The following is a 23,141-nucleotide window of genomic DNA, read 5'->3' on the forward strand; positions in this document are numbered from 1 at the left end:
ATCAAGCTGCAATTCCAGGCTTTTATCTACACATCTGTGTCTAGAAACTCGAGGGGCCAAGAAACAACATTATAAACATGATTTGTGCTTTTCTAATAATTTATGAATGCACAAGAAGCAGACAACCAATGGTTAATGGGGCATATTGTGAAGTGAAGACATGGTGACCTACCCTTGAAAGCAGGAAATAACAGTCATTTGGGGTTTTTATAAATGAATGTGGTTATCTGTGGTTAATCTGAAGTGTGAACAACAGGCTTGAAACCTGGTTACCAGACCTAAAGTAACTATGAACTACAACTAGCTTCTGGGTTTCATCATTGTGCTTTCCCGAGCCACTGCTTGTTCAGAATTGTCCTTGCTCAAGCTGACAACAGTCTCTCCCCCCACCCTCACCCTGACAGATCAGCCATGCCATGTGCATTCTAGGAGTGTAGCAACCGCTTTCTTGTTCAATAAAAATAGCTTTTCATAGCAGGAGGCGTTGGGAGAGGTCACGGTAAACAAGGAACTGCCTCTGGAAGGAAGAATGGGAAACTTCTTTTACATTTAGCCTTTGAGGTTCAAGTAACTGAAAACCAAACACATGCAGTTTACACGTCCAGTCTAAAACTGTGTGAGCCAAAAGAACTCTGCCCAGGCCAGCTTCATCCACAAAGTCAGCTTCTTCTCTCCTCTGAGCAGCCACCTTCATGACCCCTTTGCTCTAAGACGTGAAAATAGCATTCAGAAATTGATGAGACCCAATACACTCCCCTGCTGTCTTCTCCAAGTCCTGATCCTCCTCCCAGTCCTGGCTGGTGATCACCAGGGCTAAGCTTGGCACTTGGACACAATAGGTAAAGTAAAAGACATTGGCTGCTTGGAAGGAGAGCGAGGGCCTTGGGTCAGGAAAACTTGAGTCCAAATCCAACCTCAAATACTCACTGTTTGTGTGCTCCTGGGCAACTCCTGTTCATTTCAGTTTTCTCATCTGTAAAATGGGGATGATAGTACCTACGTTCCAGAGTTATTGTGAGGATCAAACGAGATCATAATTGTAAAATGTTTAGCACAGTGTCTGGCACATAGTAAATGCTATAGAAATATTTGCTATTATTATTATTATTATTACAGTTCCAAATGTAGCCCTTATCTCCCTGACTTTTCTATCGATGGGACCACTTAGTACCTCCAATTGCTGAAAATTGTTAAATACAACCAAAATCCAATTGTAAGATGATATCAATAGCAACAAAGAAGAGTCCGGGGGCAGGAATACTGAGGCAGGAGGGCAGTGGGGCAGTAGGCCAGGCTCCTTGGCTTATGAGAGAAGGTAGAACTGAGTGAATATTCTTGAGTTTGCGAGATGCTACAAGGCCTTGGAAATGAGTTCTTGTTAAGTAGCTGTCGATTCTTAATGATCATTGCTTCCCTTTCTAAATGTTCACAAACTATACCATTAATGATACATTCAAAAAACTTCTGACATCAAAGCCTAGCATATGAAGAATCTACATTTTTCCTTTTTTGTAATCAAGATATTTACCTACCTCCAAGACATTTCTAAGACCACTGGCAGCAACATAGAGACTACCCCTTCTAGTTCCTTCAGTGCCCTAGGGTAACTGGAATTCAATGAGGATAACAAGATGATCTCAAATGTCCTGATAATTTGGGGGTTTTAACTCTCTTTTAGTCTTTTGCTCCCCTCTCTTTTCCAGTCCAAAGATCATGCTCTTTTTGCAAAGAAAAATAGAAGCAATACAGAAGTTTTGGTAGTTCTCTCTTCTTTCTCTTCACCCCCACTCCCAAAGGAAACCATGAAAGAAATTCTTCCTTGGCTTGCTCAAACTGGACTCTGTTTTCTATTCTGGGTTTCATCACATGGAGTCCCTCCTCTTTGTCTCCTCTTTCCTCACACCTTAAGGAGGATGTCTTCTTCTTCTTTTTTTAAACCCTTACCTTCCATCTTGGAGTCAATACTGTGTATTGGTTCCAAGGCAGAAGAGTGGTAAGGGCTAGGCAATGGGGGTTAAGTGACTTGCCCAGGGTCACATAGCTGGTAAGTGTCTGAGGTCAGATTTGAACCCAGGACCTCCCATCTCTAGGCCTGGCTCTCAATCCACTGAGCTACCCAGCTGCCCCCAGGGGGATGTCTTCTGCTCTCATCACCAGCTCCTATTTTCTTCCAGGGCAGATGGATCTGTTTGTGCAAATTATCCTCATAATTGTTAAATGTCTTCCAAAGGGAAGGGGGTGGAACTAGTGGCTCCTGGTATCCCCTTTCCAGTACAGCTGCTTGTGATTCAAAGGGAACCCCCTTTTAGACCAGGTCTATGTACAGTATATGGAGACCCCCCACTTCAGAGATCACAATGAGCCTCAGAGGGGACACATGGCAAAGCCCCAAAGTCCAGCTGTATGATTATTTGCTGGATTAAGTCAAAGGCCAACTAGATTAGAGATTCCTTTTTGGCGAATGGTGATAATATCATGCTTTCAAATCTCACATCAAAAGAACAAGTTAAGAGAACTTTTACATGGTGTCTCCTTTAAAGTAATCTACAGATGAAAGTACCCAGCTGGCTTCTGGCCACTCGCGCATCATGAATACCTTGAACTGCCTGATAACACTGCGAATTACCCAATGCCTTTTTTCTCTAACATATGAGTAAAAGTGAGCTTTTTATGCACTTGTTGAATTCAAACCTAAATTCCAGAACAAGCTAGATTTGGAACATGATCAAAGATTTTAATGCTTTGAGCAGACTTCCAGTCTCTGAAAGTTGTTAAAGAGGACCGACTGGACCTCATTCAGTGAGAGAGAACATGGCAAGAAGGATCTCAAAGTCAGGAAGACCCGGGTTCCAGTCCCACCTCTGCCACTTGCTGGCTCTGAGACCATAGCCTTCAGCTTCTCAGGCATTTCTCCTGCTCATTGTTTCTTACAGCCCAATCGTATTCCATCACCACCAAAGGCAGTGATGTGGAAGGGTTATTAGAGAAAGGAGAGATTTGAAGCAGGGAGAGCAATTATAAACCATTACAATATAGCCCAATACTTAATCGATGTTGATTGATTGATTATTCATTTATTTTGTAAACCCTTACCGTCTATCTTAGAATTGACACACAGCGTTGGTTCCAAGGCAGAAGAGCGGTCAGGACCGGGCCATTGGAGTTCATTGACTTGCCCAGGGTCGCACAGCAAGGAAGAGGCTGAAGCCAGAGTTGAGCCTTGGACCTCCCCTGTCCAGTCCTGGCACTCTTTACTGAGCCACCTTGCTAACTCTGATGGCATATTCGAAGAGAACCCAAACTCCGCACCTAGGGAATGGAGAATGAGTGGAGAATGGGGGACAGTGTGAGGATGGGATCAATGAGACTCGGCAGTTGAGTGAAAGTGAGTCAAAGAAGGGCTCTGAGGCTGCAGACCTGTGAAACTGGTGCCTTGGACAAAAACAGTGTGTCTTGGGGGGAGAGGTGGGCTTGGGGAAAGTCTCAGGAGTTCTGTTTAGAACACAATGAATTTGAAATGGCCAAGGGACCTCCAGTGGGGCTAGTCCAGTAGGCAAACGGAGGGGAGAGATGAAAGGTCAGTAGAATCCAGGGTTAGGCAGGAAAATCTGCCAAGGATCCGGGCAGAAATCATTCCTCTCACGACACGTAGTACACCTGTATACTGTCTCCACTTTACCTCCCCTGGGACCTAGTTACCACAAGCAAGTCCCTTTTGACCATTTCCATAACACAGTTCCCAGTCTTAGTTCTGGATTACTCTAGAGTGTTTCTGTTACTTCAAGGGATTTAAGAGGGAATTGCTGTTTACAAACCAGTTATTTTGGAGTATTTTTAAAAATTCAAAAGGGGGAAAGCTATAACTTTTAGAAGAAAGGCTCTGGGGACAGCCAAGCTTAGAGATGCAAGGTTCTGGATTGAAATCTAGCCCCAGACATTTCCTAGCTGCGCCATACTGGGCAAGGCACTTGACCCCGGTTGCCTATAGCCCTTACTACCTTTTTGCCTTGGAAATGATCCTTAGTATTGTTTCTAAGGTGTGGGGACACACTGGAGAAGGAGATGGCAAACCAATGAAACTCCATAAACACCACAAAACATCAGCAATGTCTTTGCAAACTCTGAACTATGCAAAACACCAAACAAGAATGGGCAAAATGGTGTCAATGTGTTCTTGGGAATTATCACTAAATCTTACTCTAAATGATATTTTCTCTTAAATTGTATAATTTTGTATTATCTCCCCAAATGTAGGTGATATTTAACTATTATTTTAATAAAGGATATATTTTATGGGGAAAAGCATATTAAAGTTGGGGCTATTTATTAGGCATCATTATCCATGCTTGAGGAAAAAACCAGTCATGCGGTGTGGACTTAATAAATCAGTGAACCTTGTTTCAGCTACCCACATTATGGACCTTCCTCCAGGGTGTTGTTGTTCCCTTTCAGTCATATCCAATTCCTCAGGAGCCCATTTGGGGTTTTCTTGGCAAAGATACTGGAGTGGTTTGTCATTTCCTTTCCCAAATCATTTGACTGCTGAGGAAACTGAGGCAAACAGAGTTAAGTATTGATCTTCCTGACTCCAAGGCTCAATCCACTGCACCACTGAGCTGTCCATGCTTCCTCTAGAAAGCATGACTCAAAGCCTTTTTTTTTTCCTGGAGCCTAGCTCATTTTATTGTTTAAATGGTTTTTGCATAGGAAATATATCCACTTCCAGTAATTGACCGTAGTATGAATAGCTGCTAGCACCATAGGCTGGATATAACAGTAGCAATCACATTAAATGAAGCTTGAATTTACACGAGTTTAAAACTTGTGTCATTTGAGTATTTGCAACCCACAACAAGCACCCCAAAGAACATTATTCTCCAAACAGGCACATTTTCATAATCACGCTATTTCTATGACAAGAAGTATTATCCAGGGCTACAAATCTATGGCTCCCAAAATAATCTTCTTAAAGTACAAGACTTATCATGTCCCTCTATTCAATATCCATCAGTGATTCCCTGTGGCTTCTAGAAGAAAGTGCAGGAACGTCTTTCCCAGGCTTGTTTCTACCTGCCTTTCCAGCTTCAGTTTGTGTCATCCCCCTTCAAACACTAGATGGCCCAACCAAATCTGACTGCTCCTTGTTCTTCAGCTGCAACACTCTATTCTGCTGCCTCAGCGTCCTGGCAAACACTCTGCTCCTCTCCGGAACATGCTCCATCTCCCTCTTTTACAGTCCTGGTCAGCATCCTTCCAGGCTCAGTTCAGATGCTACTTCTGGGAAGTCTTCTCTAACGTACCCAGAATTGCTCTCCTCAAATTCCCGTGTATTATACGTATCTATATTCTCTGTCTCTGTCTGCCTCCCTCCCCTCCTTCTCCCTCTCTCTCTCGATAGACATATGAAGATATACATGTATATGGATGAATGATATACATATATTACACATGTGAATATGCACAGCATATATGTAGAGACACACCGGTATTATTTATGGACATATAATATATAGATTGTGTATATGGACACGAATAATATACATATATGAACATATATATTATGTATGAAGATACACAGATATTATTTATGGATGTATAATATACAGATGTATATGGACACATAATATACGCCATGTATGAACACATATGAACACACATGTTACATATGAAGATACATACATGTTATTTATGGACATCTAATACACAAGTGTCATGTATGAACATATATGAACACACGTATTACACATGAAGATATAAATGTATTATTTGTGGATATATAGATGTTTTCTATGAACCTATAATATACATATATGGACACATATATTATATATGAAGATATACCTATATTATATATGGATATAATATACATATATATGTGAACACACATATTATCTATGAAGATATACATATAACATATAATATAACAGAGAGGCATGTAACATGTACATGTTATATGTGAATATGTAAATATATGTGAAATGTACATATATTGTGGGTATATTATATATGGGAATATACACACATATTCCATATGAATATAAAACATGCATATATCGTGTATGTGAATGTATATCTCATATTTATTTAGAACTTAAGCTCCTCCAGGACAGGAATGGTTTCATTTGTTTTTGTATCCCCAGTGCCTGAGACAACACATTGAACATTATAAATATGCCTAATGTTTGCTAACTTGAAACATGCATTTCTTTAACTTAACAAAATAAACTACTTATGTGCCTGGTTTCTTTTCCTTCCCTCGGGGTTTGGAAGAAATCTGAAATCAAACAATGGCTGGATGTTTTAACGCTAAAAACATTGGGAAATCATTTAGACATCAAAGGTTGAGCATGATGGACTTACCACAGTTCTCCCACCATATCTAGGACTCCAGATTTTGGTCCACCCTTTATTTAGAAAGTATAATATGACTTGCCGACTAGCTGTTCGTGGGGTGTTTTTTTAAAAGAATATGTAGTTTTTGATTCAGGCGACACACACAGGCTGAAAATACAAGCTTTGAGGAGCATGTATTGCTTTACATATGTAATACAACTTGCTGCCTAGAATGTTACAGTACCAGATGTGTTTTTTTAAATCATCCTTTCTGTAGCCATGAATGCAAAGTTTACTTTTCTCTATTAACAACTATTTGTATTTTATTTTGCATTACAAATATGCCTACTTGTTAAATAATGACATCCCTTTGATAGTAATGGTTCAGAACAAGTAGGTATTACAGTTTTGAAGTTTGTTTGTTTAAATTTAAAGTATGCTTCTTTTGCCAGTATTTGCAGATCTTGTAGAATAGTTAAGGGATCTGTAAGGCATTTCTTTTTTCTTTCTCTTTTTATTTTTGAAATATATTGTAAAATAATAAAAAGTAATGTAACTAGAAGTAAAAAAAAGGGGGGGGGGTATAATATGAACAGCAGAGGCAAAAGGCTCCAGATAAGTAGGTTTGTTTCTGCCTTTTCTACGAATACCGGCAAAAACTAAACAGGGGCAGATCGCCATAGGTCATCTAGTCTAAAGGCTCTCTTAAATCACACAAAAAAACTTGGTCATTCATGTATTTCCACATCATTCCTGAAGACTTCAATTGGCAAAAATTTTGTCATCACCCTCTGAAGCTTATTAAGATCACTCTGAAGATTAAATAGCTCTTCCACAAAAATCTAACCAGTCTTTCTTCAATTTTAACCCATTTCCTTTCATTGTCTTCCAGAGAGTAATTTTATCACCTTTTCTTATGTTGGTTTAGGATGTTGCCTTGTCATCTGAGGAGTATTTAATCCAATCCAACCCAGTAAATATTAAGTGCCTATTCTGGTCAAGTAGTGTGTTAAGCACAGGGAGTTTTGTGGTTCTTCAGTCATGTCCAACTCTTCATGAACCTCTTTTGGGGATTTCTTGGCTAAAATATTATAGTAGTTTTCCATTTCCTTCACCAGCTCATTTTACAGAAGTGGAAACCAAGGTGAACAAGATTAAGTGACTTGTCCAAGGCCATACAGTTAGTGTCTGAGGCCAGATCTGAATTTAAGTCTTCCAGTTCTCTATCCATTGAACTATCTAGCTGCCCCCCTTAAAAATGTTTATAGCAACATTTTTTAGTGTAGCTAAGAATTAGATACCAAAAAGAAACTCAAGAATTTGAGACCAGCTAAACAAATTATAGTATATATTAATGAAATGAAATATTATCTTAGCTAAGAAATTCAATAAACACTTTAGATCAATAAACATTTATTAAGCACCTCCTCTTCTCCAAGGACTGTACTAAGCCCTGGGGCGACAAATAAGAAAATGAAAGACAGCCCCTGCCCTCAAAGCATTCACCCTCAAATAGGGGGAGACAGCCCACAAAAGGAAGCTAAAAGGTGGGGCATCCAGGGCTTACCCAGCACAAGGGCAAATGCTCCAGTGACTTGAAACCAGGGGTCCCCAAACTACAGCCGCAGCCCCCTGAGGCCATTTATCTGGCCCTCACCGCACTTCCGGAAGGGGCACCTGCACCTCTTTCGCTGGTGGTCAGTGAGAGGAGCACTGTATGTGGCAGCACCACAAAGCACAGTGTTGCTCAGGTACTACTTCCGGTGACGTAATCCTTTGTGTGGTGCCTTGTTCTGAGAGTAACTGAAGGAGAATGAGGCGCCACACAAAGGATTATGTGGCTGCACAATGGAAGACGTCAGCATGGTGAGCTGCGATCTGGGGGAGGGAATTCCGCACTGTGTATACTGCTGCCCAGTATAGTGGTGGCAGTGATGGGCCTGTGCAAGGTGTGACAGCCTCCGCTATCCCAGACGGTGCTATACAGATTTGTTCATAGTTTTTTTTTTTTAATAGTCTGTATAACGATCCAACCTGCGGTGGTTATATAATTTTACCTGTGGGTAATAACTTGAGAAGGAGAAGGAAATAAGTGAATAATAAAGACTCAGAAACAACCAGTTAAAAGATATGAGGAGAGGTGCTATCTCCTTAATGTTCCCCTTGGATAATTAATTAAAGGGAAATATGAGGAATAAGAAAACACGTAGAGAGTAAGAACTCCCTAATGCCTCCTATGGACGAGAGTGTCCGAGGATTAATAGGAAGCATGTGGGTGCCGGCGTCGGGAGGAAAGAGAGATCAGCAGGAGAAAGTTAGGACAGAGCACTCCGAAGATCCAGGGAAGTAAGAGAGAGATTCACGCTTGTTCCCAGTATTTATTAGAGGTTTTAGGAATGTGGATTGGGAAGTGATCAATGCATAGGTAACGTGGCATAGATCTTAACACTGGTTGAATTGACAATGAGGAGATCAAAGAGGTGCAGATTGACATGACATGCGCCTTTCAAAGGAATGTGTCTGACAAGGGGTGAGCTAGGCCCCTGTGGGTGCTCAGGAATTCTCTTGCCCTTTGGACTGTAACTTCTATACAATGATCATTAACTGATCTGACCGTGTATCTGGTCAATGAATATATAGGATACAATATCAATACATCAACCATACTTCCCAGATGCTAACATGCCTGGTAGGCTACAGTCTGACCCTCCAATAGTCTGAGGGACAGTGAACTGGCCCCCTGTGTAAAAAGTTTGGGGACCCCTGGTTGAAACCAAGGAGAACTGATGATGGAAAATAGGGAATTAAGGTAGAGTTCTAAATTGAACCTATAAAAAAAGGCTTAGTTTAACTGATCCACCCTCCAGCCCTTCTCGATGAGGACTGATGGGATTGAGGTGTTGAGTATCAAAATTAACCCAACTGGGACAGTTTAGATGGTTTAGTGGAGAAAGAGCCAGGCTTGAAGACAGGAGGTCCTGGGTTCCAATTTAGCCGTAGGTACTTCCTAGCTGCATAACCCAGGGCAAACGTAGCCCTTGCCACTCTTCTGCCTTAGAACCAATACTTAGTGAGGATTCTAAGACTGAAGAAGGTATGGGTAAAAAAAAAAGAGCAAATTAGAGCAATCTCATTAGAAACTAAGATTAAGTAGGATTCGAAAAGGTTTCCTATAGGGGGTAAAGGTCAGGGAGGACGGAAGAGAGGAATAGGGAGAGAGTTTTTCAGGCAAAGGGTCATGAATGAAAATGCAGCCAGGAAATGGAGGGTCCTCTTGCGGGCAGATAACGGAGAGCACCGGCAGAAAGGCTAGACAACAAGCTTTAGTTTATCCCTAAGTGCTATAAACATCGAGGATCCAAAAACAAGCAAAAAAGAAACCATCCCCGACCCCATGGAGCTTCCTTCTTTCTAACGTGGTTTGGGTGAACAACCGCCTTCTCACGGAGACCGCCTATCAGAGCATTAGTGTTGAATCTGGAAAGTCAGTCTAGCCTTCAGGGAGGGGGATGAAGACTGGCCTGCCTGGCCCCTGGCCCCCCGCCCCCCACCTCACCCCCCAATGTAGACCTCCGGAGAGAGTGGCGGATGGGCGAAGGGTCCGAGGGTGACGAGAGTCCCAACGCTGAGGGGTCTGAAGCGGTTGGGGGTGGAGGGTGGGGAGAACTGCCGGAAGGAGCCATGTTTGCATGTAAGGCAGCCTAGGGGCACCGCTCGGGGCGGAGTCTCGCGGGAAGGGACCCCGTCTTGAGGCCTTTTAATCCCAGAGACTTCTATAATGACGTGGACGGGGCTCCCGGGAGGAGCCTGGGGACGTCGGGTCGGTGAGGCAAAGAGCCGCTGAGTGACTAGTCTTTTGGCTCACAGTGACTAGTCAGCCCTGGATCAGAAGCGTTGGCCGAGGCCCTAGAGGTTAAAGCTGTAGGGGAAGGGTTTCTTTGTTTCCTCATCGGTAAAATGGGCTTATGAGGGTTATTTTGAAGATCAAATAAGATATTTGGAAAGTAGTGTAGTGTTTATCAGAGTAGGTCTTAATAAAATGCCTTTTTATTTCCGTAGGTACCCGGAAGGTAGAAAAACTGAATAACTGTTTCTCCCAGGTCCTCCCGAGTTTCTCCAGGGACCAGCCAAGATGGCCATGGAGGCGGTGGCCTGAATGGTCAGCAGGCTAAAGAAAAGGCCAGGTATTGGAGTAAGGGGGTTAGTGGAGCAGATGTTCTGTCTGGGCAGAGGTGTGGGTTTTCCATGGGGTCTGGTGACCTGCTGGAGCTTAGTCCAAGGGCGAGTGTAGCTCCCCGCTTCTGGGAAAGGATGTCATCTGGCCTCAGGCTAGGACGGGTCTACAAGAGGGGGGAGGGGAAGTGGGGGAAACAGGGTGAATGGGGCCGCCAAAGCCCTTGGAGAAGTCTCTGGCACCGTGTGGCTGAGTAGTGGCAGAGGTCCGTTAAGACATCCGGGTCTCAGAAGCAGTGTCCCCGCTGTGAGTCGGCCTGTTGGCAGAGTGTTCTCCGAGTCTCCCAGGGCTATGTGGGCTATGAGGTGGGGATCCAAACTGCTGGGGCTCACAGCGGGTGGGCAGAGTTCCGGGTAGCTGCAGTGGAGGGACACATGTGAGGACAGGCCTCCTGGGGTTGCTGTGAGCAGGCAGGCGGGGCCTGGGGCTGCCGCTGAGAGAGAGGGTGCTGTCAGCTGGTCTCCGGGTCCTGGGGAACCAGCCCGGTGGGTTTGGCTCTGAGTAGCTCCTGGGTCCTCGGGCGCAGTGAGTGTGGGGCAGGCTGTGCTGGGAGCCGGCAGATGAGGTCCTGGGGCCCTTATCATCTGGCTGCAGACCTCCCAGCAGCTGTGAAGGAATCCGAGTGGATGGCAGAACACAGGGCCAGGGCCCTGAAAAGATGGTTGAAGCCTGTAGGGGCCCTGGAAGCAGCTACAGACTTTGGCCATCCTCCAGAGTGGAAGTCTAAAGCCCCATGGCAGGCACCTCCTCCCAGCTATCCCTAGGACAAGTGGGAACCAGGGTACAGTCAAGGCCAAGAACAATCCTAAAATGAGGGCTGAAGGTAATGACTACTACTTGTGGTCTGAATGCTGCCAGATGCCCACAGTTTTAAAGATGCTATGAATTTCAACTGGATGAACTTTAAAAGTAAATTATTTCTTTTTAGTTAATTGCCATCATAATTCCCTTTCAGTATTTTCAGCTTCTTTGGGAAGGCCAGAGATTGTGACTCAAAGCCTGTGAGAACCTCATTTTTTTTTCAACATAAAACACTCAGTCTCACATAGGTGTACTATTACAAGCAGGTAAAATAATGCCAAGGAATAGTTATATGTTAGGGCAAAGGGTTCTTAACTGGGAGTTTATGAGTTTGTAATACGTTATAAACTATATTTCAATACAAGTAATTTCCTTTGTAATATTTTTATGTTTTAGTCTATGTGTTTAAAAATATTCTCAGAGGAGGTCAATAGACTTTACCAGGCAGCTATAGGGGGGTTCCCTGACACAAAAGAATTCAAGACCCCTCCTGCTAAGGAAATGTCAAAGATTTTGTCTTTGAAAAATAAAACAAAGAAACAAAAACCTACATGAGACTAATGCAGAAAGAAATAAGAATAAAATGAAAAACAGCCTAGAAGTGAAAACATGACATTCTGGATATTTTGCTTCCTTCAGGTTTCTGCCACTGTTAATACATGCTACAGTAGTGTGCTGTTAAGCAAAACTTATTTTTGAACCTTGGCACAATATTTGAAATAATGTAAAATTACATAGATTGCTAAACTCTCTTCTGTTCAATTCTTTTGCTACAGAGGAATGGACAGAGATGTGTTTCTTCTAAATCTGGACTTCAGATTGTCCCAGAGTTCAAAAATCATGTCTATTCAGGATACAGATACTTCTAAATAAAAATATTTAACAAGGTAGTTTTGAAAACAAAAAACTTTATTTACAAAAGTAAAGTTATTTTTAAATTTACTTTTACATATTCTAACAGCAACTGAGAGCTCTCTGTAACATTGAAAACATTTGTTTTAAAATACAATTGGATGTCTGTGTAGTTACTTTTCCTCCAAAGTTCTATTATGTAACTTATAAATAATACTTCAGGCTTTGATGTTTGGTCACTTTTGTGCAGAAGTCATATCTAGGGCAGGTCTGTTGATCAGGGAGAGATCACAGTACCATTGATTGTGGACTTCCAAGAAGCAAAGGAGCCAATCTTAGCAATGCTCGGACCGGCATCTTCAGTTGCTTGAATTTTAGAAGTAGCTCAGAAAAACTCATGCTTCCTATGAAACAGAATGGGAAATAGGTTATATATAAATAACATGTTTTAGATACACACATATACACACACTCATATATGTGTAACATCCTGTATAGAAATAAATGCCTTGATTTAAAACAAAATATGCCAACATTATATTATAGAATGTGTTATTTTCATTTTACAGATGAGAAATACAGAGGCCAAAGGGATGACATAATTTGCCAAAAGTCATGAAGTTATTGAAATAGGAAGGACTAAAATTAGAACCAAGGTCTTCTTACTCATCATTCAGGTGCCCTTCTACAACAATGAGGTAATTCATACCTAATCAATTAGATTAGGAAGTGATAAAAATTTTGCAAAATAATTTATGATGAAAGAGAAAGCTCACAGAACATTTTAATATGATCCTAGATAATGTTATTTATATACACTATTTTTCAAGAAAATGTTTATAGATTGAAATACATATTATTTGATATCAATGTAGAAAATGTGAATGAATGCTATTTATACAAAATCTTGATTTAGAGAAGAGGTTTTATATCTCCTCAAAAAGAAAAATACTGAAAGGGAAGTGTGGCTTATATATTTTAGCAGAAACGTCTACCTGTTAACTTCCTCATTTAAATCTAAAAGATCACTATATATTCTCTTCAAAGTTTAAATTATTTCCAATACTTCAAGGACTCATGAATTTACAACATAAATACAGATCAAAACAGCTCTGTAACTTATAAATAGTCTTTATGAATGAACTGCTTTGGGCAAAACATGTATTTTCATTTATTCATTTATTCACTCACCTTATGACGGACCTGCTGAAAAACTTCTCTACATTTAGCTAGGCAGATCCTTGAATGACTAATATATGATTACTTGCCTCAGACTTGAACCATTTCCAACTTTGCAGAATTTAAGTTCTGCTGGCATAGACTTCAAGAACACAGATTATTTCTATACCAGGAAGACACATGGAATAGAACTTAATGCTTAAAGGATTAAATTGTTTAATGTAACTTTTTTTAAAAGGCTACACAAATTCCATGTATTTACATACATTTCTTCAAAATCTTTAGGAGAAGAATTTATACATGCATAAAGGTAATCTTAGAAGGCAGTAAAAGGATAGAACAGGTTGCCTTGTACAAGGCAATACAAGGAATATTATTAGATACAAGGAATACAAGATCTTATGGTGTTTACTTGTTTTCTGTAAAAAGCATCTTATTGTAATTCCTAACCCCAATTAAAAAAAAAACTAAAGGGGAAAAAACACCTTGGAACAAATAAGCACATTGGGCAAATCAAATCTACCTAGTAACCATTTCCAGAAATGAATGTCTCATTATGCACTGGAGTCCATCCCTTCCTTGTCAGGAAGTCAGTAACATCTCATCATAGACCATCAGATTGGTCAGTGCATTGATGTTTTTCTTTATAGCACAGTTCTTCTTGAATAAGTTGTTTGGGTTCTGCTCATTTTATTCTATATCAGTTCATACCCAAGAATCTCTGAAGTTATCCTTTTCATCATTTCTTATGGAGCAGCAATGTTCTACTTAATTAATATACCACACTGTGTTCGGTCATTCTCTAAGAGATGGGCATCTCCTTAGAATCTAGCTTTTGCTTTTTATTTCCTCTTTTATTTTCCCTTTTAGGATCAATAAGTTTATTTTGCTTATAATTCTCTTGCCAACTGGTATTATCCTCCTTCAACCCTACTCTCCCACTTGTTCCACGGTTTTAACATACTTCTATACCTACTCTTTCATCCCAATTATCAACAATAGCAAGTTTCACCCCCAGGTAAGCATCCACCAGTGAGCTCATAGTAGTGTGGCCTCACAGGTGGCTAGGAGAGTGCCAGTACAGATGAACATTGATGAGAGGGGCCATGGCATGCACACACAACCAGACTTGGGGCTGCCCAGGTGAATACTCTGGCACACCTGGGGTTTGACTGAGAAGCTTTTACAGAGGCCACTGATGAAGGGGGAAGATTTGAAAAGGGAACAGTCGATTACATGTGGCTGGTGCCTTTTCTTTCTCGGGCCTGCTAATTATTATAAGTTAAGACATAGTCTCTAGAGAATTTTCATCTTAACACCTTGCACTGACTGGTGTGTTTCATTTTAGGTTTCAAGCTAGAAAAGGAGGTAGTCCTCTCCTACAGCAAGACCATGAAGCTGATGGACAGAGCATTTCTTAAGACTTAGAAAAAGGCCCACAGTGTGTTGGATAGACTGTCAGACTTCTCAGCACCTACAAGTGGACGTGGATTAGAGGCACAGAGCATGAGAAGACTTAGATGGAAGAGATAAAGCAAAGGATTAAAGTACTTCTAGACAATTCACTAGTTTAAAAAATGAGGAATGTGGAATCTTCCTCTGTGTAGGAATGAGCTTGGAACAGATAGGAAAACTGTTTGTAGTAGCTTCAAATTAGCAAGAATAAGTATTTCTATTAATAGGGTTGATATTTCTTTGGAATTGTTGTGTTGAAATATTTGTTTTACTTGCATTGTCGTAAACCCCAAAACTACCCTTACCAGAACCTTCCTGCAAAAATCTCTTAGGTAGACTTAGCACTGAATAACAATAGAGTAGAGAAAGGGGAAATTTATTATTTTGGGGGGAGTAGTTAGAAAATAGAATAATAAGCAACTTGGTAAGTATAACAGGTTCATGTAAGTGACCATGGGAAGGTCACAATATAAAAAAGGAATGAATGTAGTAATGAGCTTGGCACAGAAAGGGATCATTTGGAATGTTGCAAGCAAGGACGGGAAAGTGACAGTTGGAAGGAACAATGAGGCTTGTGAGAAATAGAACCAAGGAGGGGGGGTCTTTGTTCTCTGTACTCAGAGGGAGTGAGGAATGGAAGACCTGAGCTTGAGACCCAAAACTGAGATACCTGAGATTTGCCTCAGCTTCCCCTTGCATTGAGGAATCAGAAAGATTTCTGAATTCAATGGAGCATCTACCAAAGGATCAGAGTGACCATTATCTGCTGCTGAGGGGCGTTCAACTCCCGACCTGTGCCTTCCCAAGAAAGACACTAGTGACCTGCTTTAGTGTAGTTTAGTAGATAGTTTAGAGTAAAGGAAGAGAAAACACAGAAGCCATAGCCTTTTGGCTTGACTGAGCTGAGAACTGCTTGGGTGTCTCTTAGGGTCTCCTAATCCCTTCCTCCTAACCCTCCCTGTTCCTGTCCAATAAACCACCCCTTCTGAGAAAATCACAGTCAGATTAAGGTTATCTTTTAGAGGATAAGAAAGAACAAAAGGGGAGAAAGAGAAAACTGGGAAAGGCTGTCTACCAAGCCTTTCTACCAAGTCTACCAAATGTCAAAATCCAGAGCTGACCACCATTCAGCCTTTCCCAACAGGACTGTGTCCAGAGGAGGTTTTTGTGGGTCCAGGCTTTAGCAAAGCCCTGGGGAAAGTCTATACCTCATCCCACAGAAGCCTTTTGTCTGGGTATCAGTCTCTGTCTATCCTTGCTCAAACATCATCACAGGGACACCCTTCTTGAATCCATTAGTGAGGGGGAGGAGAACTAAACAGATTTTAACTCATCACTGATCATCTTTGCCACACACACTTAGTCTCTCTCTCACCTAATCCCTTTATCCCTTCTCCTTCCCTCTGCTGTATTGCAACATAACATCTGCAAAGTTGAATCCATTCATTATTATCTCCAGTAAAATTCCAGTTTCTTTTTTACTCTCATGTTATTTTGCATTCATAATACTTTCTATGCTTCCTTCTTTCTCCAAACTCTCAAAAACAAAACAAAAAATGGACCCCTTCAGTGAATCTGTGAAGGGCTGGCTTTAAGCCTTATGCTTCTAAAATAGACTGGAAGTCTGCATGCATCTGGTCAGTCACTGAACTTTTCAGTCACTCAGGCAGCTTTGTAAAATCATCAAATAGTTTCTGCTCTGCAACGTCAGAGGATCTGTGAGAGTTCTCTATACTACAATAAATGACAGATCTAGGGAAAAAACAACAACCTCAGCCTGCATCAAAGACAAGCAACAGACTCTTTCCCAATCCCTTAAAAGATATTCAAGACTTTCTAATAATAAAAAAGTCTGACAGGAAATAATTCTACAGCAATGCAAAATCAGATGGGTTATTGTTCCTTCTCTGTCAATGTCTTTGTTATTGTATTCTTTAAGTCAGCTTTGTAATGAAATACAAATATTTTAAAAGTCTGACCTTCAGTAAGATAATAGTGAATAAATGAACAAATTCAATGTAGTTTCCTACTTAAATTTTTTTCTGGCCCTTCCTGACCAAAAATGACTTTTGCCAAGAATCTCAACTGAAATATACACCAGAAAAAAAGAATAAAAATTATTTCCATTCTGTGTGGGTTGCACACAGTAGGTACTTAATAACTTGTTTGCTGACTGAATGAACTCTGGTACATTTGGAAAGTTTCTACTAACAGCAAGCAACAATATTTCCTGTTTAATTCCACTAGCATAAATATCATTTGTTTTGTTAGCTACTACTCACTAGGTCTTCCAACCACTGTCCTATTGAAAAGAAAATACTACTTAACATTTTACAAGCACATTTCCTTATCATCCTATAGTATGTAGATATTTCTTTTATTTTGAAATTAATCATTTTGAATGGAATAACAGTAATGAATTTGCTTATGGTTGATCCAATTGTTGGTTTGAATAGTGAAACTGAATTACCATAATTTTTATGTGAAAATTTAGTAATTACTCATAACAGTTCAATTCTTAGAACTTTCAGTTACATATGATTATTCCAAGAAAAATGAAAATTTCAGAGAAAAGAAATACTTGAATTAATATCTAGGTCAAAGGAGAATCCTAAAATTAGTATGGAACTTAGATTTACAACTGAAAATACCTCAGAACTTTTAGTTCACACTGTTAAAGAATTTGTAAGTTTTCATTCACATCAGAACTACAGCTACTACACATAAAAATCTAAATGAATCATTTACAAATATACATTACCATCATTCAACCCATCTCCTTTGAAATTCATGCCATGCAATTCTACCACTTTCTTCTGATTTATGTAGTTGTGATCTACTCACCTTCTATTCTGAAAGTCTCTTACCTCTCTCCTGATTTGGGAGTGGGGAGAGAAGAGACTAGAAGTTGGGAATCCAGTTAAGATTGGTTACAATAGTCCATTCAAGAAGTAATTACCATGCAATTAGGATAATAGGGAACTCCTGAGACATATGTTGTGGAAGTAGAATCAACAAGACCTGGTCATCTCTGGGAATTATGGGACAGAAAAGGGTCAAGAAAGAATCTGAGCTTATGCCTGGGAAGATGTTGGTGCTCTGAACAGAAATGGAGAAGTTTGGCCAGAAAGGGTGGTTTCTATGTAAAAGGTAATGAATTTCATTTTGGAATGCTGAGTTTGAGATGTCAGCAGGTCATCATATCTCTTTTATCTATAATCTTATAATAATAATAATAATAATAATAAAAAAGTGGAGGAATTCCATGGAGACTGGAACAACCTCCAGGAAGTGATGCAGAGCGAAAGGAGCAGAACCAGGAGAACATCGTACACAGAGACTGATGATACACTGTGGTACAATCGAAGGTAATGGACTTCTCCATTAGTGGCAATGCAATGTCCCTGAACAATCTGCAGGGATCTATGAGAAAAAACACTATCCACAAGCAGAGGACAAACTGTGGAAGTAAAAACACCGAGGAAAACCAACTGCTAGACTACAGGGGTGGAGGGGATATGACTGAGGAGAGACTCTAAATGAACACCCTAATGTAAACACCAACAACATGGAAATGGGTTTGAATCAAGAACACTTGTGATACCCAGTAGAATCGCGGGTCGGCTATGGGATAGGTGGGGGTGTGGGGGGGAGAAAATGATCTTTGTCTCCAATGAATAATGTTCAGAAATGACCAAATAAAATGTTTAAAAAAAATTAGGTCAGACCATATATATACCTAGTTGTGAAGGATTTACATTCATGTTCTAAAAAATGTGCCACATGATAACATCTACATCATGAATACCATTTATAAAAAACTTAAAAGTAAGAATTTAGTTGGCACATAAATAGGAAGAAAATCTGGGTGAATACAGAAGGCAAACATAGAAAAGTGGTATCAATAAAGACAAATATATCTAAAAATTCCTTCTACTAGGAATTGATGAGCCTTTGAGGATCTTTTAAGACCCGAAAGGAGCATAATCTACTCTGCTGTTAGCACCAAGAAAGTAATGTGAATTTAGTCACTTTTCACAATAAAAAAATTCTCAATTACAATACTAAAAAACTAAGAATTAATGCAATTAAAATGAAAAAGGAGGCAATGGGAAAAGTGAGTGGAAAGAAAACTCCCTCTGAAGTTAGAGCATCCTGGTTCAAATCCTATCTCTGCTGTTTATTACCTATGTGATGTGGGGCAAAGGCACTTAACCTGACTGGGCTTCAGTTTTCTCATCTACAAAATGAGGAGGGCCTGGGTCTGCCTCTGAGGTACCTTCCAAATCTAAATCTATTATCCAAACAATTATATACAAGTCTTCCAACAGGAGTTAGATACATAATTACCTTCTAATCCACCAGCGGACAACTGCCCTGGGGTGGGAACAGAGTGATAAATCAAGAAGCATGCCAACATGCTTAGGTGAGATTCTTCTGTGGGCTGGCCACTGAGATAGGAGTGTAGACACACATCCCCTCCAGCTGTAAAGAAAAAAAAGAAAGTAAACTAGCTGATTAATATATACAATGAGATCGACTTAACCTAGAATAGGGCAGCTAGGTGGCATAGTGGATAGAGCACCATTCCTGAGTCAGGAAGATTTGAGTTCAAATTTGGCCTCAAACAAACTAGCTAAGTGATACTGGACAATTCACTTACCCCCTATTTGCCTCATTTCCTCATCTGTAAAATGAGGTCACATTGGAGAAGCAAACCGTAAACTATTTTAGTATTGTCAAAGTTTATGGAGTCACATAGTATCAGACATGACCAAACGACCAAACAACAACAATACTTACTAGATCATATGTCTTTTATTAAACCTAAAGATTTCTATATGATCCCCCCCTTTAAAGTAAACATGTTTCCCAATTAGTTTAAGTGGGTTTGGGGGGGTGTTTGGAAGATGGTGAAACTGGGGAGAGAATATGTGCTTTTATTTGTGTAGGAAATTCCAAGAGTATTGAGCATTTTAAATCACATTTCTTATTGTAATTACATTGTTGTCCAACTTTTGATTTGGGTTCAAAGCCTATTTCTGTCATGGAAAAATGCTAAACTCCCTAATTAATCAACACGCATTTATTAAGCTCTACTATGTATTTGATTAACTAAACCCTAAGATATGCTCAACCCTAAGATACCAAGATATAAATAAAATAGTCCCTGCTTTCCAGAAGATCACATTCTACAGAGGAAACAACATGTCCACATAAAAGAACATGGCAAGTATATGCAAAATGCATAGTAAGATAGATGATTTGGAAGTAGTAGCAGCAAAAGACAGCAGGAAAGACTTCACATGGGATTTGATATTTTAATTGAACTTTAAACACAAAGGACTTCATTTATGTTCATTATGTTCACTTAAGTGAATAAATATGTAATGTTACTTTCAATAAGTAATTTATTGAGAGAAAGTAAATAAAATATCTGTTTAGGGTTATTAAAATCAACTTTATAAGTAAGAGGTGTGAAATTCCAGCTAAAAGGGTTATCTGAATTGAAATAGACTCCCTAGCACCTACAAAACTATACCACCAAAATCCCTGAAGTTGACACCAGACTGAATAATGATAAGAAATGTAATAGGAAATCTCAACTAAGTGACTTCTACCTCACCCCAGAACTGTACTAGATGTCCAGAAATCCAAGGGTAACAGTAGCCTTGCAAACGTGCCATAAGAGGATCTTTAGCCTGAGTAAGAAAAGTGTATCATATGGAAAAGAGATTATATACTTCCTGTGTCTGCTTGTCCCTAGAATGTAGAACTAGCAACTGTAAGAAGAAATTGCAAAGACATACAATTAGTTTTGATGTCAAGGAAACTCCCTAACAAATGGAAGCATCCAAAAGTGGAATCAGTTGCATCAGTAAATAGAGGGTTTTCCTCTCACTGGAAGTCTTTAAGGAAAGGTTAAAGGATCTCTTATTGGGCATGAATTTGTTTGTACACAGGTTGGATTTAAATGGTTTCTAGGTGCCTTTCAATGCTAATATACTGTGATTGCCCTCCAGAATGAAAAATCTGACAACCTTTCAAACATTGAAAGACACTGGTTATATATTCATGTGTGTGATTATATGTGTATATAGAATCACTAAGTCAAAAGAACTTTGAAATTGCAAGAGACCTTTTTGGATCCATAGCTAACAAATTAGCTATCCCTTCCTGCTCTGTCACTTATAAATTTAATATAATCCATCTAACTTGATGGCAAAAATTCTTGTGAAAGCTTTGAAAATTCAAGTTATTTTGTAAAATACTGAACAGGTTATATAACTGAAGTATACTGAAAGAGACTTTGTCAAAGGCCAAGAATAATACCCATATTTTCCCTACTTTTGATATATTTTCAGAAGTTACCAAATATTCTACCTGTGCTTCAGAAAGTTGTACATAATAGATTTTCAGGTTCCTGTATAATACTCTTTTTCTGTTCTACTCTCTCTCTCTATAGAAATGATCATTTTATATGATGTCAAAGTTCAGAATTTTTTAAAAACATAAATTTTAAAAGGCTAAAACAGAAAGCAAATATTTTACATAATAATCTCCTACAACCTATAGTTTGTTTCCATGGCAAATATGAAAGAGTCCTAGACCTAGAGTAGAGAAGACTTGGATTTGAATCCTACTTTAAGATACAAATTGTGTTATTAGCCTGTTTCTTTTCTCTACCATGGGAGATAACAATACTTGTTCTGCCTCTCAGAGTTTTTGTAAGGAAGTGTACTTTGCAAATCTTAAAGCACTTTTCAATATTATTATTATTATTGTTGTCATTTATTCTTAGGTACTAAGGAGGACTTGTTTAGCTATGTGTATCTATTCCTAAGCAATCATTAGTAAGAAATGGGAGGCTTCTTACAGGTCTCCAATTAAGATTGATGACTATTTAATAACTATGATTTTTTTAAATGTTTTATGTCATTTTTTTTAAACCCTTACCTTCTGGCTTAGAATCATATTGGTTCCAAGGCAGAAGAGTGGTAAGAGTTAGGCAATTGGGATTAGATGACTTGCCTAGGGTCACACAGCTGGGAAGTGTCTGAGGTCAGATTTAAACCCAGGACCTCCTGTCTGAGCCTGGTTCTCAATCTACTGAGCCACTCAACTGCCCCTATGTAACAATTTTTTTTTCAAGTTTCTGAGAAGAAAATTTTATTGCTTCTTAGTTTGATTAGTAAATTAATCAATTATTTACTGAAAATCTAGGATTAGTTCAATACTATATCATGTACAGTGGGTATATAGGAGTATAAATGTTTCCTCCACTTGAAAGAATTTAAAATCTAATTGGGGAAGTAAATCAAGTGACTAGCTGGCCACATTTTAAAACTATGAGTTTATAAAAATTCATTTTCTAACAGTATAATGTGACTTCTTCAATCCTGAGGTAAAATATCAGATTTACTGCAAGTATTAACCATAACCACATTACTAAGAAGGGAATTACAAGTGTTGCTTTCTGCACAGACTTCACATACAACTTTCATTACAGTCTAGTTTTGTTTTTTTAATTTTTAAAAGTTATTTTATTTGGTCGTTTTCATACATTATTCACTGGAAACTACAGTCTAGTTTTTATAGAAATTAGCTTCCTAATAATTCAGGTTTGTTGTTCAGTTGTTTGGTCATATCCAATTTTTTATAACCATTGGAGTTTTCTTGGTGAAGACATTAGAATGGTTCACCATTTCCCTCTCCAGTATGTCCCCATTTTACAGATAAGCAACTAAAGCATAAACAGAGGTTCAGTGACTTGCCCAGGGTTTATTATTATTAATAATTATTAAGTGTTTGTGGCCAAATCTGAACTCAGATTTTCCTGATTGTCAGCCCAGGGTTCTATCCACTGTACTACCTAGTTGCCCCTTGGTGTTTTGGCCCATTAGGTTCCAACAATTACTATATTATATGGTAGCTACAATTGAAAGAATGTGGAATTATTACTACTGTTTTAGCTAAATTCAGCATTAGTTCATTCTGGTCAGATGTAATTACATATATTTTAGGAGCATCTGAGGAAATAAAGTGAAGCTAAAAATGAGGCAATGAAGATTGAAAATGAAATAAGCATAACTACATTTAAAGCAAGCACAAGAAACATTTTTAGAAATTTTTTCTTATGGCTAATAAAAGAAATGATTCTTTCTATATTATAATAAAACATTAATCTCCTATGAATCAAATCTATATATCCATGGGCAAACTAGTAATGTCAACTACATGATCAAAAATTCACTCAAGGAGCTGAAAAACAAATATTCATTGATCA

The 23,141-nt window shown here is 39.2% G+C and overlaps 1 protein-coding gene and 1 long non-coding RNA gene across 5 annotated transcripts in view; one reads left to right on the plus strand and one right to left on the minus strand.

Annotated features, from left to right (window-relative positions):
* The first annotated feature begins 10,003 nt into the window (after window positions 1-10,003).
* Window positions 10,004-15,082, plus strand: LOC107650089 (uncharacterized). Of its 2 annotated transcripts, none has more exons than XR_001624858.2 (4): window positions 10,004-10,285; window positions 10,393-10,517; window positions 12,790-12,918; window positions 14,748-15,082. It is a non-coding gene; the product is annotated as an uncharacterized LOC107650089 (long non-coding RNA). The 2 variants fall into 2 exon arrangements; XR_008915592.1 differs by having other exon boundaries at window positions 10,005-10,245.
* ANAPC1 (anaphase promoting complex subunit 1) overlaps window positions 12,260-23,141 on the minus strand; it is a 130,116-nt gene continuing 119,234 nt past the window's right edge. For all 3 annotated transcript variants that reach the window (XM_007476582.3, XM_016425864.2, XM_016425877.2), the window contains 2 exons: window positions 19,205-19,339; window positions 12,260-12,624 (listed from right to left, as the gene is read on the minus strand). In XM_007476582.3, coding sequence (XP_007476644.2) covers window positions 12,509-12,624; window positions 19,205-19,339 — 251 coding nt within the window. In that variant the 3' untranslated portion in view covers window positions 12,260-12,508. The remainder of the gene's footprint in view (window positions 12,625-19,204; window positions 19,340-23,141) is intronic.

Source organism: Monodelphis domestica, chromosome 1 (assembly GCF_027887165.1).
Source record: "Monodelphis domestica isolate mMonDom1 chromosome 1, mMonDom1.pri, whole genome shotgun sequence".
NCBI lineage: Eukaryota > Metazoa > Chordata > Mammalia > Didelphimorphia > Didelphidae > Monodelphis > Monodelphis domestica.